The following is a 19463-nucleotide window of genomic DNA, read 5'->3' as shown; positions in this document are numbered from 1 at the left end:
TTCTTCAACCAGCATTTGTCTCCAGTCAGCCAGCGTGGTTGTGTTGGTCACTCTGGCACCAACAGCACACCCAAGCTGATCCCACAAGTGTTCAGTGGGGTTAAAGGTCAGGACTGCTGGCAGGCCATTCCATCCTCTCCACTCCCATATTCTGGAGGTAGTCTCTGATAAACCCGCTCTGTGGGGGCGAGTGTTGTCATCTTGGAGGATAGAGTTCTGCTGACAGGGTGAGAGAACAGGATTCTTGGTGTGTTGTCTTATTGGGACGCCCGCCTAGCGGCCTGTCTCTGACATTCCCCGTTACATGGACCTTGGCCTTCAGTTTGGAGATGGCACTAGAGCAGTGGTTTTCAAACTTTTTTCACCCAAGACACACCTAAGGTTAAGCCAAAATCTCAAGGCACACCAGATTTAAATGGATACAAAATAGACTTTTAAATAATGTTTCAGTCAAGGTGGCCTATAAGGGGAGAAAGGGGAGAGCGTACTGGGGCCCAGACAACTGGGGGATCATGGAGATGGCAGAAGTGGGCAAAAAATGGCTAAACAAAGTCAGAAATGGGTGAAAATTGGTTAAAAAAAAAAAAATGGCCAACCAATGGGTTAAAATTGGCCAAAACTTGTTGAAAGTGGAAAAAATCGTGGCAAAAATGGGTTATAATTGGCCTAAAAGGATTAACTGTGTAAGAAGGTGGTAAAAATGGGATAAAAATGATAAGAAAAAAGGGCAAAAGTGGCAAAAAGGGTTGAAGTTACTACAAGGTAGTGAAAAGGGGTTAAAAGTGATGGGAGAAAATGGCAAAAAATGGCCAAACAATAGCAAAATTGTGCGAAAAGTGGCACCAAAACATTTTTGCTACCAAAGAAGGTAGCAAAAATGGGTCAAATGTGGTAAAAAAGCTTCAGAAAAGGTAGCAAAAATTCTTGTGTTAGGAAAAATACGACCATCCTGTAATCAAACTGGCATTTAAAGGATTAAAATCCTCAAAATTATTCAGTATTTGATTGTTTTGATCAAAACTGAAGTTGATCAAAAGATTTGACCAAAAAAGCAGAAAAAAATATGAATGTTGACTATTTTTATTGTCGTTTTCGAAGTGGCCGTTTTTGTCCTTAATGGCTTTAAAGGGTAGTTAACTTGTGTCACAGTTCTCCTGACCTATTAGAGCAATTGAAATTTGAACTCATAAATTTGCCTAGAAAGAAACTTTATTACAAAAATAGACCATATGCACTAACACAGCCAACATGGTGAGCAGAGAAAGAGGAAAGATTTACCCAAATGGACAAAAATGTCCCTAGAGATGCCTGAGGGTTAACTGAAACGTACGTGCAGATTAGGGATGCACCAATCACGAATGTCGTCAGCAGTGGAGATGGATTGAGTTGTTGCTGACTGGTTTTTTCATGCTGACAGAGTAGATTGCTGTTTACTTCTAGTTTTGAACTGAACCTTGGGAAACATTTTAGATAAAGCAGGGCTTAGGAACGGTCCCTTTCTAAGTTAATTGATCACAACAGTGTTATGTCCATTCATGACTCCTCTGTTGGGCTTCCTGTCGTCCTGAGAGTTCAGAAGCATGTCCTTCTTGGTGTGAGAGAGCAGGTGAGCTTTAAGCTCATGCTGCTGTGCAAAGTTCTCCCCGCAGTGGCAGTAGTACGGTTTCGGTTCATGACGGCTCTGGTGGTTCTTCAGATCATCCAGAGACGTAAAAACCGCCTCACATTTCCCATCGTAACACCTGTATGTTTTCTGTTTGGTGTGTGTGACCAGGTGAGAGACCAGTTGGCTGGATGACTTAAAGGATTTTCCACACTTGTCACAGCTGTAGGGCCTCTCCCCTGTGTGAGAACGCCGATGGATTTTAAGGTATGATCGACTGATGAAGGATTTACCACAGTGGTCACAGCTGTACGGTCTCTCCCCTGTGTGGGTGCGAAGATGGCACTGTAGGTTCTGTTGCAGTGCAAAGGCTTTATTACAGTGGTCACAGGTGTACGGTTTCTCCCCAGTGTGGCTACGGTGATGGAGTGTAAGACTAACAGGAGATGAAAACGTTCTGCTACAGAACTCACAGCTGTACGGTTTCTCTCCGGTGTGGCTACGTATGTGAACTTGAAGGTGACAGCGGTAAGTGAAGGTTCTCTCACACATGCTGCAGCTGTATGGTTTCTCCCCTGTGTGAGAGTGCATGTGCACTTTCAAGGAAGAAATATGCGCGAACGTTGCCCCGCACTGATCACATCTGTACGGTCTCTCCCCTGTGTGGACCCGCATGTGAGTTTTGAGAGATCCTGATGTCGTGAAAGCCGCCCCGCACTGATCGCAGCTGTACGGTTTCTCTCCAGTGTGGATTCGTTGGTGGATTTGTAGGCCGCTGCGACTGGTGAAATATTTCCCACACTGATCGCAGCTGTGTTGTCTGTTTCCAGTGTGAGCTTTCTGACGACCCTTAGAAGACAGGACGAGGTCCTTTCCTCCTTCTGGCTGCTGCGAAAACATGCAAAGAGAGACAGTGTCAGGCTGGTTTCACATCAGGGACCTGGGCCCAGGTTAGACTTAACTAGACTCTAAAAAAAAGCACCAGCCTGGCTCATGTTAGGTCACAAAATCTCAAAAAGTAAGGAGTAAAAATATTTAGATAATTTCACATTTTCATTTTAGCACCTCACAATTAGGACTCAAACGTAGGATTCTGACTTTCACTTCATACTTTGAGCATTTCAACCCATGATTTGGACTTCTCGTATGCTATTTTGAGCTTTGAGCATTCTGTGAATAAACTGGCATTTATAGGGTTAAAATTATGAAAATTAATTCACATTTACTACACATGACTAGGACTGGAGTTAAGGACCTAAATTTTAAACAATAAGTTTTTATTTCATGTTTAATATGTTTAGATATATCCAATGTCCTAAAAGGGCTTTAAGAGGGAAAGTGTGATTTTTTAGATATTTTTGTAATTAAACAAAACTTAATAGTACGTCAAAATCAGTGTTGCTGCTAATCACTGACATATCCCAGACTGATAATCCCTGCACAAAAACATCTGTGATGCATTTATCAAAATGAAAATAATTCATTATTTGTGTAACAAAAGTGTCATTGTGTAAATAAACTGGCATTTATAGGGTTAAAATTATGAAAATTAATTCACATTTGATATACCCGACGAGGACTGGAGTGAAGGGCCAAAAAGTAAAAAATAAGTTTATTCATTTATATATATATATATATATATATATATATATATATATATATATATATAGGAGTGACAAGAAGTGAGTTACAGGTGGCAAAAATGGTCCAGAAGTGGCAAAAAAGTGATGGGAATTGGCTAATATGGTCAAAAAGCAGCAAAATGTGTAAATATGGGTGGGAATGGGGAGGAAAATGTGGAAAAATTGGTGAAAAAGTGACAAAAACAGCTTAAGTAGCATTAAAGTAAATTAAAGATGGCTAAATTGGTCAAAAAGCAGCAAATATGTGTGAAAAAGGGGCAAAATGAGGAGGAAGAGGTGGAAAAATGGTCAAAAGTAGCAAAAATGGTTGATATTTGACAAAAAATGAGTGAAAGGTGAAAAAATTGTCCAAAAGTGTCAAAAAATGGGTGGAAATCTGCTAAAATGGTCAAAAAGCAGCAGAAATGTGTGAAAAGGGGCAAAAATGGGGAGGAAAATGTGGGAAAATGGTCAGAAAGTAGCAAAAATGAGAAGTGACAAATTTGGTTGAAAATTGACTAAAAATGGGCAAAAAGCAGAAAAGAATGGCAAAAATGGGCAAACAATAGGAAACAAGTGGAATTTGGTGGCAAAGGAAACTAAAAGGGGCAAAAAATGGGCAGGAAAATGTGGAAAAATGGTCAGGGAGTAGCAAAAATGGGTGAGAAGTGACAAAAAATGGTCCAAAAGTGGCAAAAAATGGGTGGAAATTGACTGAAATGGGCAAAAATCAGCAGAAATGTGTGAAATGGGGCAAAAGTGGGGAGGAAAGGGTGGTAGATGGTCAGAAAGTGGCAAAAATGGGTGACAAGTGACAAAAAATGAGTGAACGGTGAAAAAATTGTCCAAAAGTGGCAAAAAATGGGTGGAAATCTGCTACAATGGTCAAAAAGCAGCAGAAATGTGTTAAAAGGGGCAAAAATGGGGAGGAAAATGTGGAAAAATGGTCAGGGAGTAGCAAAAATGGGTGAGAAGTGACAAAAAATGGTCCAAAAGTGGCAAAAAATGGGTGGAAATTGACTGAAATGGGCAAAAATCAGCAGAAATGTGTGAAATGGGGCAAAAGTGGGGAGGAAAGGGTGGTAGATGGTCAGAAAGTGGCAAACATGGGTGACAAGTGACAAAAAAAGAGTGAACGGTGAAAAAATTGTCCAAAAGTGGCAAAAAATGGGTGGAAATCTGCTACAATGGTCAAAAAGCAGCAGAAATGTGTTAAAAGGGGCAAAAATGGGGAGGAAAATGTGGAAAAATGGTCAGAAAGTAGCAAAAATGGGTGAGAAGTGACAAATTTGGTTGAAAACTGACTAAAAATGGGCAAAAAGCAGAAATGATTAGAAATGGCAAAAATTGGCAAACAAGAGGAAACAAGTGGTATTTAGTGGCAAAAGGAAGCTAAAAAGGGAAAAAAATGGGCTAAAAGTGGCATCATCCATTTTTCAGAAATCCACCTGGAAGCCATCATTAGTAAATAAATGTTGAACACATATTTATCAGCATTCTTGATAAAAACTGTCGCTTTCTGTGGAAACTTCTGGAAACAACGCAGCATTGAAAACAACCACAGAAATCTCCTGCTTAAATATCTCAGTCGCCCCCTGGTGGCTGGCTGAGGTATGGGGACTGTTCTCACTGTTGAGCCTAAAAACTGAAATAAAATTCAAATATTTGCACTAAAATATGATAATGAGACCATTTTAAAGATTCTTTAGTTTATTTGATGACTGAGAGAGAAAAACAGGAACTGTAAACACAAAGACAGATGTTAATTCAAAGACTAATATTTGGTTGACATTTTAAATTTGTTCTCTTGATGTGAACGTTTTTCTTCTCAAATGTTTATTTTTGTTTGATTCTAAAAAATGTTTTGTTTGAAACGTTTCGACACAAATCTCATCCTATACTTTCTTCATGTAGAACAAAGGGTTAAAGAGGCGTTTAATCTCACAGACATGCGCATTTGTCTGGAAGTCACCAGGTTACACGGCTACCAGTTGAACTAAAACACCTAGCTTAATGGATGCTGAGTTCAGTTAGCCTGGGTTATCCCGGGTTAAATTAAGCCAGGTTCAAACATCAGGATTAAATCTAACTCTGATTATCTTCCTGATGGGGGCTCTTTGTTCGTCCTGAGATCTCCCGCCTTAAAACGGCGTACCGCGCATGCGCCAGACTGAGCGCCACAGCCAGGCGGCGTCCTCTTAGAGATAAAGTAACAAAGATGGCGGCCAGTAGTGAACGTGACTGGTCCTGGTTTATGTTCGTGGAGGAATGAAGAAGCCTCGCAGACTCACCTGAACATCCGGGTTATTTTCTGTCAGTCCTCCCTGTCCCTCCATCACCACCGCTCGGTCCTCAGCCCCTCAAACACACTGGACCTCTGAGCACACACCTCTACCTTCCCGCGGCTAAGCCCCGCCCACAGCCAGTACGTCAGCAGTGCTGCGTTTAGGGGAAAATGGAACAAAAGGAGTCAAACATGATTTATTACCAACGGAGGGTAAAAAAATAAGGTTTTAATAACAAAAGTCTCCTTTAAGGTAAGATAAGAGGGCCGTTCAACGACTGGAGGACGATTGACAAACTTCAGAAAAGTCACTTTTTAACATTTACTACCTTTTAGAGCCATTAAGGACCAAAACCTCCACTTTCATTAATAAATAAAATACTATACATTCAAATTTTTTTCTGCTTTTTTTCATAAATCTCTTCAACAACTTCAGCTGAGCTCAAAACTACCAAACATTCAATCATTTTGAGGATTTTAACCCTTTAAATGCCAGTTTGATTACTTAAAGATCTAAAAATGTGGTTTGAATGGGAGTCAATGGGACGTTTCTGTGACTCTAAAGGGTCGTAAATGTTAAATCAGATGCTACACTAAACTAAAAATGCATCAAAGCCGGTATTTTGGCTAATGATTGATAAACCCAGGACTGATTTAAAAAAAACACCCCCACCCCCCAACATTAGTTATCTGGAAAATAATGACTGTTTGTGTGTGGTTTTTATATTTTTAAAATGTGAACATCCAGTAATCAAACTGGCATTTAAAGGGTTAAAATCCTCAAAATGCTTGAATGTTTGGTAGTTTTGAGCAGGTCTGAAGTTGTTAAAGAGATTTATGAAAAAAAAAGTATAAAAAATACTGATGTATGCTGATGTAATGACAGTTTTTGGTACGTGTACATTTTTGCCTCGAAGGTGTCCAGAGGGTAGTAAATGTGAGGAGGGCACAAAGGGTTAATAATGTCTAAATGGTTTAGTCCAGCTCTGAGAAAGAACAGTCAATGTAATTTAAGCAGAGAGAAAATGTGGCTCATCAACGATGGCTCAGAAATACGGTAAAATGGGCAGCTAGTTAAAATCCTAAATCCTTAGCTACACCCCTGGACCCTGGTGTGGGTCTTTACTTAAAGGGCCACACAGGGGCCAGTGATCATCCCGACCATCCCCCTGGTCGTTCAAGACCTGATGTCTGTATGTAGATGGACTATGGTTCAGGTAGACCCTGATGTCTGTATGTGGATGGACTATGGTTCAGGTAGACCCTGATGTCTGTATGTAGATGGACTATGGTTCAGGTAGACCCTGATGTCTGTATGTGGATGGACTATGGTTCAGGTAGACCCTGATGTCTGTATGTGGATGGACTATGGTTCAGGTAGACCCTGATGTCTGTATGTGGATGGACTATGGTTCAGGTAGACCCTGATGTCTGTATGTAGATGGACTATGGTTCAGGTAGACCCTGATGTCTGTATGTAGATGGACTATGGTTCAGGTAGACCCTGATGTCTGTATGTGGATGGACTATGGTTCAGGTAGACCCTGATGTCTGTATGTGGATGGACTATGGTTCAGGTAGACCCTGATGTCTGTATGTGGATGGACTATGGTTCAGGTAGACCCTGATGTCTGTATGTAGATGGACTATGGTTCAGGTAGACCCTGATGTCTGTATGTAGATGGACTATGGTTCAGGTAGACCCTATCCTGATAGAGAACCCTCTAAAACCCTATCCTGATAGAGAACCCTCTAAAACCCTGTCCTGATAGAGAACCCTCTAAAACCCTGTCCTGATAGAGAACCCTCTAAAACCCTGCCCTGATAGAGAACCCTCTAAAACCCTGCCCTGATAGAGAACCCTCTAAAACCCTGTCCTGATAGAGAACCCTCTAAAAACCTGTCCTGATAGAGAACCCTCTAAAACCCTATCCTGATAGAGAACCCTCTAAAACCCTGTCCTGATAGAGAACCCTCTAAAACCCTGTCCTGATAGAGAACCCTCTAAAACCCTGTCCTGATAGAGAACCCTCTAAAACCCTGTCCTGATAGAGAACCCTCTAAAACCCTGTCCTGATAGAGAACCCTCTAAAACCCTGTCCTGATAGAGAACCCTCTAAAACCCTGTCCTGATAGAGAACCCTCTAAAAACCTGTCCTGATAGAGAACCCTCTAAAACCCTGTCCTGATAGAGAACCCTCTAAAACCCTATCCTGATAGAGAACCCTCTAAAAACCTGTCCTGATAGAGAACCCTCTAAAACCCTGTCCTGATAGAGAACCCTCTAAAAACCTGTCCTGATAGAGAACCCTCTAAAACCCTATCCTGATAGAGAACCCTCTAAAACCCTGTCCTGATAGAGAACCCTCTAAAACCCTGTCCTGATAGAGAACCCTCTAAAACCCTGTCCTGATAGAGAACCCTCTAAAACCCTGTCCTGATAGAGAACCCTCTAAAAACCTGTCCTGATAGAGAACCCTCTAAAACCCTGTCCTGATAGAGAACCCTCTAAAACCCTGTCCTGATAGAGAACCCTCTAAAAACCTGTTCTGATAGAGAACCCTCTAAAACCCTGTTCTGATAGAGAACCCTCTAAAAACCTGTCCTGATAGAGAACCCTCTAAAACCCTGTCCTGATAGAGAACCCTCTAAAAACCTGTCCTGATAGAGAACCCTCTAAAACCCTATCCTGATAGAGAACCCTCTAAAAACCTGTCCTGATAGAGAACCCTCTAAAAACCTGTCCTGATAGAGAACCCTCTAAAACCCTGTCCTGATAGAGAACCCTCTAAAAACCTGTCCTGATAGAGAACCCTCTAAAAACCTGTCCTGATAGAGAACCCTCTAAAACCCGGTCCTGATAGAGAACCCTCTAAAACCCTGTCCTGATAGAGAACCCTCTAAAAACCTGTCCTGATAGAGAACCCTCTAAAACCCGGTCCTGATAGAGAACCCTCTAAAACCCTGTCCTGATAGAGAACCCTCTAAAACCCGGTCCTGATAGAGAACCCTCTAAAAACCTGTCCTGATAGAGAACCCTCTAAAACCCGGTCCTGATAGAGAACCCTGTCATGGAGGTCCAGATTTAAAAACCCACTGATAGAAACCTTTTAAACTTTTATTGGCTCATTGGTAAAAGTTTCTTCAGCATAAACAGAATCAAAGATTCCTCCTGGCATTAAGGTGACAGCGCTCTGATAAAAGAAACTCTACTACTGGTCTTAAATCAAACATCTACAACATCAGGGGACAGAGGGCTCAACAGAACAACACTACATAGACAATGACCAAGTCTCCACTAAACAGGAAGTGGTGCTAGCAGCTATGAGTGTTTAGATCAGGGGTGTCAGACTCAGTCCCAGCAGGGGCCGGGCTCTGGATTCAGGACTAACCTGAGGGTCTAATAGGGTCAACATTTAGCCGTGAACTGTCAACCTTATTTTCACCAGAATGATCTATGGAGGCAAAAACCTGCACTGATGATAAATGATTCAGCGATTAAAAGGTTAAAAACTCAAAATCTGACGTAGAAATTCAAACGTAGAAGTTTGAAAGGTAAAAACACGACATTTAAAGTAAAAATATATGACAAAATATCAGAACTGAAATAAAATTCAAAATCATGATTGTAAACAGCCAAAATAGGAGGTCAACATCCAAATCATAAGTTTCAAATGCCAAAAACATGAGATAAAACTCAAAATCGTGATTTTTAACATTTAAATATATGAGGTAAACATCAAAATCATAGGTTTCAAATGTCAAAATATAAAAATAAAATTAATAATCATGATTTTTAACAGTCAAAATATGAGGTAAACATCAAAATCATGAGTTTCAAATGTCAAAATATAAAAATAAAATGAATAATCATGATTTTTAACAGTCAAAATATGAGGTAAACATCAAAATCATGAGTTTCAAATATCAAAATATAAAAATAAAATGAATAATCATGATTTTTAACAGTCAAAATATGAGGTCAACATTGAAATCATGAGTTTCAAATGTCAAAATATAAAAATAAAATGAATAATCATGATTTTTAACAGTCAAAATATGAGGTTAACATTGAAATCATGAGTTTCAAATGTCAAAATATAAAATAAAATGAATAATCATGATTTTTAACAGTCAAAATATGAGGTTAACATTGAAATCATGAGTTTCAAATGTCAAAATATAAAGTAAAATTAATAATCATAATGTTTTTTTTAATTTATGTGTGACTAAACCAGCTATAGAATAGTTTATAAAATTCTTAATAAGATTTTTAATTTACTTTATATTTTGATATTTGAAACTCATGATTTCAATGTTGACCTCATATTTTGACTGTTAAAAATCATGATTATCAATTTTAATTTTATATTTTTACATTTAAAACTCATGATTTCAATGTTTACCTCATATTTTGACTGTTAAAAATCATGATTATTAATTTTATTTTTATATTTTGACATTTTAAACACATCATTTTGACGTTTACCTCATGTTTTGACTGTTAAAAATCCTGATTTTTAATTTTAATTTTATATTTCACATTTAAAACTCATGATTCCAATGTTTACCTCAGATTTTGACTATGAAGTAAAATTTAAAATTTAATAAAGAATTTTAAAAACTGTCCTACAGCTGGTTCAGTCACACATGAATGTTTCCAGCTCTGTGTGAGAGAGCGTGAGTCGTCCGCTCATGTTGTGCCATTAAAAGTTTCCTTCTTCTTCTATGGCTGAATATGATCTCTCCACAGTGTGGCTGTGCTTGTACTGTGGAAGGACAGCAGGTGAGGAAATGAAGCGTTAAACAGTTATATATAACTAACATTTCTACAGCTGTGTCTCACTATGACTGCTCTGGTGCTTCTCCAGATCACCCTGACAGCTGAGAACAGCTTCACAGCCAGACTGCTTACACTGGTGTGTTTCCTGCTTGGGGTGTGAGAGCTGGTGAGCTTTCAGCTTGTTTGTCTGCTGCCTGGTATGTGTCAGCATGTGAGAGTTTAGAGAAGATGGAGACCTAAAGGATTTACCACACTGGTCACAGCAGTAGGGCGTCTCCCCTGTGTGAATATATCGGTGGATTTTTAGCCGTTTTTTCTCCCTGAAAGCTTTCTGACAGTAGTCACAACTGTATGGTTTCTCTCCAGTGTGCAAACGTTCATGATGTTTTAGGGCCTCCTGACTTGTGAAACCTTTGCTACAGCTGCCACAGATGTACGGTTTCTCCCCTGTGTGAGTAAAGTGATGGGTCTTCTGTTGAAAAGCATACGTAAACACTTTGTCACAGAACTCACAGCTGTATGGTTTCTCTCCAGTGTGGCTACGTATGTGTAATCTAAGGGCACTGTAACTGCTGAAAGCGCTCTCACACATGCTGCAGCTGTATGGTTTCTCCCCTGTGTGAGTGCGCAGGTGTGTTTTGAAGGTTGCCAGCTGCTTGTATGATGCGTTGCACTGGTCACATCTGTACGGTCTCTCTCCAGTGTGGACTTGCATGTGGACTTTGAGAACACTTGATGTCCTGAAAGCCGCCCCGCACTGATCGCAGCTGTACGGTTTCTCTCCAGTGTGGATTCGGTGGTGGATTTGTAGGCCGCTAAGACTTCTGAAGGCGTTCCCGCACTGATCGCAGCTGTACAGTTTCTCTCCAGTGTGGGTTCGGTGGTGGATTTGTAGGCCGCTGTGACTGGTGAAAGATTTCCTGCACTGATCACAGCTGTGTGGTTTCTTTCTAGTAAGAACTTTCTGATGACCATGTGAAGACACTGATGCTGGGGAGGATTCCTCACAAACACCACCATCAAGTTCCCCTCCTCCTCCTGATAGCTGCAAAGACAGACAAAGACAGACTCATTAAATTGAGACCCAAGTCTGGATCCCAGTATTTGAAACCCCCCAAATTAGTCTCATTTGATGCCTGAGGTCTTGAAGCAGCGGTCTTAAGCAGGGGTTCTCAATGTTGGGGTTTCGAGTCACTGAGAGGGGGACTCCAGGTGCTTTAAAAAACTAAGAACATTTTTGAATCACACTGTAGACACTTTTCACCAATTTTGCCTAATTATAACCCATTTTTATCACTTGTTCACCGCAATTTTAACACATTTTTGCAACTTAAAACTCATTTTTGTCCATTAACCCTTTCCACCAATTTTTTTCTGCATATTTTTGCAACTTCTAAACCAAATCTACTCTCTATTGTTGGCATATTATTGCCACTATTAACCCCTTTTACTCCTCTTAAAACCACATTTCACAATTTTACATGCCCATTTTTGCCAGTTTCTGCCTCAGCTATCCCTTTTTTTTGCCAGTTTATATCAATTTTCATCCCATTTCACCAAATTTCCACCTATTTTTGCCACTTTAACGCCATTTCAGCCACTTTTGAAATCCATTTTAACACTTAATATGCACATTTTTGCCATTTCAACCCATTTTTGCCTTTTATTTTGGTTATTTTTTGCCACTTCTATGTATTTTTTTGGCATTTCTAACCCATTTCTGCTACTTTTAAAATCTAATTTCACCACCTTTTGCCATTATTAACCCATTTTTAGTTATTTTAACATATTTTAATTCTGTTTTAACAAGAGGATTTACATTTTTAAGAGGGCTACTTACTACACAAATGAATTAAAATGCGTTCTTTGATCAGAGTGGTTATTATTGAGGTTAAATACAAAATACCACAGCTTAGCTTTACAATAGACCAGGATTTTGCTGGCCCCCAGTCTGGCTGGGTTCCAGAGAGGTCTCCCTTTTCCCCCCTCATGGACGGCCTTGTCTCCACATGACTATCCTAGCATGTTCATGGCTGTTCAGCCACCTTCAGGTCCAGTGGAGGTCCCCGGTCTCTGGGACCTTTATTCTGGGGGTCTGAAAAGGTTGAGAACCCCTGGTTTAATGTATGATTCATGTGAACTCCAGCCCGGTTCAGGGGAACACAACCATGCTCCAGTTCTGGGAACTCATTAGTCAGTCCAGCTATAAAAGCGACCTCCCTCCTTCTACAACCATCCCACGAGTGCAGAATGCTGCTTTTTACCCATTTTTACCCATTCCTGCTATCATCCTTTCTCCAGGGCCAAACTGAGACAAAAATTCTGGCATATTTCAGACTATTTAGAAGATTAACCCTTTGTGCCCTCCTCACATTTACTACCCTCTGGACACCTTCGAGGCGAGAACGTACACATGCAAAAAAACTGCCATTAAATCAGCATACATCAAAAATTTTATACCTTTTTTTCATAAATATCTTTAACAACTTCAGACCTGCTCAAATCTACCAAACATTCAATCATTTTCAAGATTTTAACCCTTTAAATGCCAGTTTGATTATTTGAAGTATTTTATTTCATTTTTATTCAAGTGAATTATTTTCCATATAATAAATAGTAGAAAGATGGGGCTTTGGTGCTGATGAGAGTCTTGGATGGGTCAAAGATTATCAACTAAACTGATGTGATTGCATTAATATTTTTTAGGTAATGTCAGAAATACTCTCTGGACACCTTTGAGGCAAAAATGCCCCCATTGACTTCCATTAAAACCAGGTTTTTTAATCTCACTGTCACTGCAGTATAAAATCATGCATTCTTTAATGTCAGCATTTCAATGTGAAGAAGTCTAGAGAGATTTGACATTTTTACCGTATTCCACCAGATTCAACCATTTACTCATTATAGGACCATGCACCACATTCTTCTATTTCTGCCTGTTATCTTATGGAGAGTTTTGTGTGAGTTTAAAGGGTTAAAATTCTGAGAATTACTGAATGTTTGGTAGTTTTGAGCAGGTCTGAAGTTGTTGAAGAGATTTATGATCAAAAAAATAGATAAAAATGTTGATGTATGCTGATTTAATGGTGTTTCTTGTACGTGTACATTTTTGGCCTCAAAGGTGTCCAGAGGGTAGAAAATTCACTGAGAGAGTCTGAATGACATTTAAGAGTTAAACATGTTGGATTTCAAACATTTAACTAGAAAGAAAAGTTCCTGTAAAATTCATGAAACAAGCTGGAAAACTGAGAAAATGATCAGAAATTTAAAAAAAAAGTGGAGAAAAATGGCCAAAAATGGCCGAAGAGGTCATAAAGGGTTAAACACACCTCTCAGTTCCTGAAATTTGAGTGTTCTGGCTATTATTAAAGATTTCAGGCTTTAAGTCACAGGTGTCAAACTCATGGCCCGGGGGCCAAATCCGGCCCATGGAACAGTTAAATCCAGTCCCAAAGATGACCTGATATTTCTGTTCCAACTGTCCATCAGTCTGAGGTCTGCAGATTTACTCAAGTATAATAATGTGAACTTATCCTGATGATTTAAGATTTCCTTGTTAAGTCACATTTTTTTACTTTATCACCACTTTTTGCCCATTTTCTTATTTTCTTTTTTTACCACTTTTTGCCCATTTTCTCTTTTTTTTACCACTTTTTGCCCATTGTTTACTTTTTTTAACCTTTTTACCCCTTTTTTACTTTGTTTATTTACTGCTATTTCCCTTTTTTTTACTTTGTTATTTTACACTTTTTGCCCATTTTCTTATTTTCTTTTTTACCACTTTTTGCCCATTTTCTCTTTTTTTTACCACTTTTTGCCCATTGTTTACTTTTTTTTAACCTTTTTACCCCTTTTTTACTTTGTTTATTTACTGCTTTTTGTCCTTTTTTGGGGCCATTTTTTACTTTGTTTTCTCCATTTTTTTTCTCAGCCCTTTTTGCCCATTTCGTCTGTCATCCTTTCTCCGGGGCCAAACTGAGACCAAAATTCTTCTGTGGGATATTTCAGACTACTTCAGTAGAAGGTCAAACACACATCTCAGTGAACGTATCCTGATGATTTCAGATTTCCTTGTGAAGTCAGAAAATCTGAAACAGTAAGGAGTAAAAACATTTAGATAAGAAGTCAGGAATGTGGGAAAAGAAATTTATTTCTGTTTTAATTTCACATTTTCATTTTAGCATCTCACAGTCAGGACTCAAACTGGAGATTTAACTTTTAATTTCATACTTTGAGCATTTCCACTCATAACTTTGACTTCTTATGTCATATTTGAGCTTTAAGATTCATAATTCTAATTTTTCAGTGATATTTTGACCTTTTTAACCAGTTATTTTGTTTTTTATCTCATATTTCCAAACTTCATAATCCCAGTTTGACCTCTTAGACTCATGATTTAAAAATCTGAATCATATTTTGACTTTAAGCTCATGATTTTGACTTTCTTATGAATATTTTTGCCTTTAAAAACACATTTTCTATTTCAGTTTCATGTTTTGACCTGTTTGAACTAAAACATTTACTTTTCTCAGATTTAAACCTTTTAACTTCTTAAATGTCAGAATCATTTATCACCGTTTTTCTGTTCATGTTTTATTTCTGGTGAAATGAGGCTGACAGGTTCTGGTTTTAAAGGTGACCCTGTTAGACCCTCAGGTTAGACCTGAATCCAGAATCTGGACCCTGCTGTGACTGAGTCTGACCCCCCTGATCTAGACTAAAAACGGAAAGCAGAGAAAAAGAGTCTGCTGACTGACTCTGAGCTCTCCACTGCCCCCTGCTGGTCTGATTCACGTTAAACTCCATTAAAAACCTTTAGAATCTCGATTCCAGACTTTAGACGGACTCCGGTCAGACCATGACCCCGTGACCTCTGTTATCAGGAGCATTACATCCTCAGAGCTCCGTGGAGAGTTCCTCTGTGTCAGTCTGAAGGTCTCAGGAGTTTTATCCGGACATAAACAGTAAAAACAGCTCGCAGCGTCTCTGTGAGCTGAAAGGGTCAAAGACTGAGAGGGATCAGTCCCAGACTAAGGTTAAAACCTGAAGACTCACCGGGACTTCCGGGTTCTCCTCCGTTCTCCCTCCGTGCTGCTCCATGCTCCTCTCTGCTCCAGACCAGAACCACCGCTGAACCGGACTGCTTTTAAACCAGCACACGTTACCGGAGTGACGTAGGTCACTGTGGGCGGGGCGGACTACATTTCACAGCTGATGGACTACAACACGTGAGTCTAACTTCCGGTGTCTGTGTGTGACTGACTGGCTGTAGTCCAGTTCTACAGAGTCCTGCTACTGTTGGCCTCTGATGTTGAAACCGTGCTATCTTTAACCCGTTTCACCGCCGTCCGTCCATTGCTGACACTCTAGCCCAGACTGACTCCCTTTTTGAAATCTCAGGCCACTTCTGTTCCTTTTTCACTCCTTTTTGCTACTTTTTTTGCCCAAACCCACTATTTTATTTTATTTTATTTTATTTTATTTTATTTTATTTTATTTTATTATTTTTTTTTTATTTTATTTTATTTTATTTTATTTTATTTTATTTTTTTATTTTTTTTTATTTTATTTTATTTTATTTATTTTTTTTTGCATGTTTTTTTAAATCATGCTTTCCCCTTTAGGTGGCTTTTTAACCGTTTTTACATCATCTTTTGGCCAGTGTTTAAAAAACAAACTTAACTTCCCTTTAGTGTTAATTTCTTCGACTAAAAAAACTATAAAAATGTTCGTCAACAGACTTTTTTCCATGACAAAAACTAGAAAAGCACTCAGACCTCCATCAGCTCTGTCTCCCAGTAGTGAGGAATCCTTTAAAACATTCCTGGATCCAGACGCTGATCCGGATCACTCCCAGCTTTCCGTTGAGTCAATGGCTACAGACCTCCAAACCTCATGTGGCCTTCAGATTAGCTCAAGAACAGTGGTAGAGAGCTTCATGGATGGGTTTCCATGGCAACAGCTGCATCCAAGCCGTACATCACCAAGGTCAAAGCAAAGCGTGGATGCAGTGGTGTAAAGCACGCCGCCACTGGACTCTAGAGCAGTGGAGACGCTGGAGTGACCAATCACACGTCTCCATCTGGCGATCTGATGGACCAGTCTGGGTTTGGTGGTTGCCAGGTTGTTTAAATTTTTTCTTTTTTTTTTTTTTACCACTTTTTGCCCATTTTTACTTTTTTTTTTTAAAACTACTTTTTGCCTGTTTTTTTTAACTCTGTGGTTTTGGAGTGAATGGAGTGAGAGGGTGTGAGTCTGAAGGTGTGACCTGGTGTAAAAACACTTGGAGTAGTCCGATGACTGGAACAGCGCTGTACAGGATCAAGTCCTCTCATTCATCAAACAGACTGATGTGTTTATCAGATCTGTTGTGATCCTGACTTTTTTGGACTTTTATTTTTCACTTGCATTAAATTATAAAAGCTTGATTGTTGTTTTTATTTACATTTTAAACAGCGTCCTGACTTTTTTGGACTTTTATTTTTCACTTGCATTAAATTATAAAAGCTTGATTGTTGTTTTTATTTACCTTTTAAACAGCGTCCTGACTTTTTTGGACTTTTATTTTTCACGGGTATTAAATTATAAAAGCTTGATTGTTGTTTTTATTTACCTTTTAAACAGCGTCCTGACTTTTTTGGACTTTTATTTTTCACTTGCATTAAATTATAAAAGCTTGATTGTTGTTTTTATTTACCTTTTAAACAGCGTCCTGACTTTTTTGGACTTTTATTTTTCACGGGTATTAAATTATAAAAGCTTGATTGTTGTTTTTATTTACCTTTTAAACAGCGTCCTGACTTTTTTGGACTTTTATTTTTCACGGGTATTAAATTATAAAAGCTTGATTGTTGTTTTTATTTACCTTTTAAACAGCGTCCTGACTTTTTTGGGCTTTTATTTTTCACGGGTATTAAATTATAAAAGCTTGATTGTTGTTTTTATTTACCTTTTAAACAGCGTCCTGACTTTTTTGGACTTTTATTTTTCACGTGTATTAAATTATAAAAGCTTGATTGTTGTTTTTATTTACATTTTAAACAGCGTCCTGACTTTTTTGGACTTTTATTTTTCACGGGTATTAAATTATAAAAGCTTGATTGTTGTTTTTATTTACATTTTAAACAGCGTCCTGACTTTTTTGGACTTTTATTTTTCACGGGTATTAAATTATAAAAGCTTGATTGTTGTTTTTATTTACATTTTAAACAGCGTCCTGACTTTTTTGGACTTTTATTTTTCACGGGTATTAAATTATAAAAGCTTGATTGTTGTTTTTCTTTACATTTTAAACAGCGTCCTGACTTTTTTGGGCTTTTATTTTTCACTTGCATTAAATTATAAAAGCTTGATTGTTGTTTTTATTTACATTTTAAACAGCGTCCTGACTTTTTTGGGCTTTTATTTTTCACGGGTATTAAATTATAAAAGCTTGATTGTTGTTTTTATTTACATTTTAAACAGCGTCCTGACTTTTTTGGGCTTTTATTTTTCACGTGTATTAAATTATAAAAGCTTGATTGTTGTTTTTATTTACATTTTAAACAGCGTCCTGACTTTTTTGGGCTTTTATTTTTCATGGGTATTAAATTATAAAAGCTTGATTGTTGTTTTTATTTACCTTTTAAACAGCGTCCTGACTTTTTTGGACTTTTATTTTTCACTTGCATTAAATTATAAAAGCTTGATTGTTGTTTTTATTTACCTTTTAAACAGCGTCCTGACTTTTTTGGACTTTTATTTTTCACTTGCATTAAATTATAAAAGCTTGATTGTTGTTTTTATTTACCTTTTAAACAGCGTCCTGACTTTTTTGGGCTTTTATTTTTCACGGGTATTAAATTATAAAAGCTTGATTGTTGTTTTTCTTTACATTTTAAACAGCGTCCTGACTTTTTTGGGCTTTTATTTTTCACGGGTATTAAATTATAAAAGCTTGATTGTTGTTTTTATTTACATTTTAAACAGCGTCCTGACTTTTTTGGACTTTTATTTTTCACTTGCATTAAATTATAAAAGCTTGATTGTTGTTTTTATTTACATTTTAAACAGCGTCCTGACTTTTTTGGACTTTTATTTTTCACTTGCATTAAATTATAAAAGCTTGATTGTTGTTTTTATTTACATTTTAAACAGCGTCCTGACTTTTTTGGGCTTTTATTTTTCACGGGTATTAAATTATAAAAGCTTGATTGTTGTTTTTATTTACATTTTAAACAGCGTCCTGACTTTTTTGGGCTTTTATTTTTCACTTGCATTAAATTATAAAAGCTTGATTGTTGTTTTTATTTACCTTTTAAACAGCGTCCTGACTTTTTTGGGCTTTTATTTTTCACGGGTATTAAATTATAAAAGCTTGATTGTTGTTTTTATTTACCTTTTAAACAGCGTCCTGACTTTTTTGGACTTTTATTTTTCACGGGTATTAAATTATAAAAGCTTGATTGTTGTTTTTATTTACATTTTAAACAGCGTCCTGACTTTTTTGGACTTTTATTTTTCACGTGTATTAAATTATAAAAGCTTGATTGTTGTTTTTATTTACCATTTTAAACAGCGTCCTGACTTTTTGGGCTTTTATTTTTCACGGGTATTAAATTATAAAAGCTTGATTGTTGTTTTTATTTACATTTTAAACAGCGTCCTGACTTTTTTGGGCTTTTATTTTTCACGGGTATTAAATTATAAAAGCTTGATTGTTGTTTTTATTTACATTTTAAACAGCGTCCTGACTTTTTTGGGCTTTTATTTTTCACGGGTATTAAATTATAAAAGCTTGATTGTTGTTTTTCTTTACATTTTAAACAGCGTCCTGACTTTTTTGGGCTTTTATTTTTCACGGGTATTAAATTATAAAAGCTTGATTGTTGTTTTTATTTACATTTTAAACAGCGTCCTGACTTTTTTGGGCTTTTATTTTTCACGGGTATTAAATTATAAAAGCTTGTTGTTTTTATTTACATTTTAAACAGCGTCCTGACTTTTTTGGGCTTTTATTTTTCACGGGTATTAAATTATAAAAGCTTGATTGTTGTTTTTATTTACATTTTAAACAGCGTCCTGACTTTTTTGGGCTTTTATTTTTCATGGGTATTAAATTATAAAAGCTTGATTGTTGTTTTTATTTACCTTTTAAACAGCGTCCTGACTTTTTTGGACTTTTATTTTTCA

The 19463-nt window shown here is 37.6% G+C and overlaps 1 protein-coding gene across 1 annotated transcript; it reads right to left on the bottom strand.

The window, feature by feature from the left end:
* Positions 1 to 568: 568 nt before the first annotated feature.
* On the bottom strand, positions 569 to 15461 carry LOC121504376 (zinc finger protein 431-like). Its single transcript, XM_041779086.1, has 4 exons — positions 15348 to 15461; positions 10341 to 11337; positions 5517 to 5584; positions 569 to 2488 (listed from the first exon to the last, which is right to left on the bottom strand). Exons 1-4 carry the CDS (start codon positions 15390 to 15392, stop codon positions 1505 to 1507), a joined length of 2094 nt encoding a protein of 697 aa, XP_041635020.1. The 5' UTR covers positions 15393 to 15461; the 3' UTR covers positions 569 to 1504.
* Between the last annotated feature and the right edge of the window lie 4002 nt (positions 15462 to 19463).

Source organism: Cheilinus undulatus, linkage group 22 (genome assembly GCF_018320785.1).
Source record: "Cheilinus undulatus linkage group 22, ASM1832078v1, whole genome shotgun sequence".
Lineage (NCBI taxonomy): Eukaryota > Metazoa > Chordata > Actinopteri > Labriformes > Labridae > Cheilinus > Cheilinus undulatus.
The sequence above is the reverse complement of the archived record's forward strand: the minus strand, read 5'-3'. Positions and strand labels throughout refer to the sequence as shown.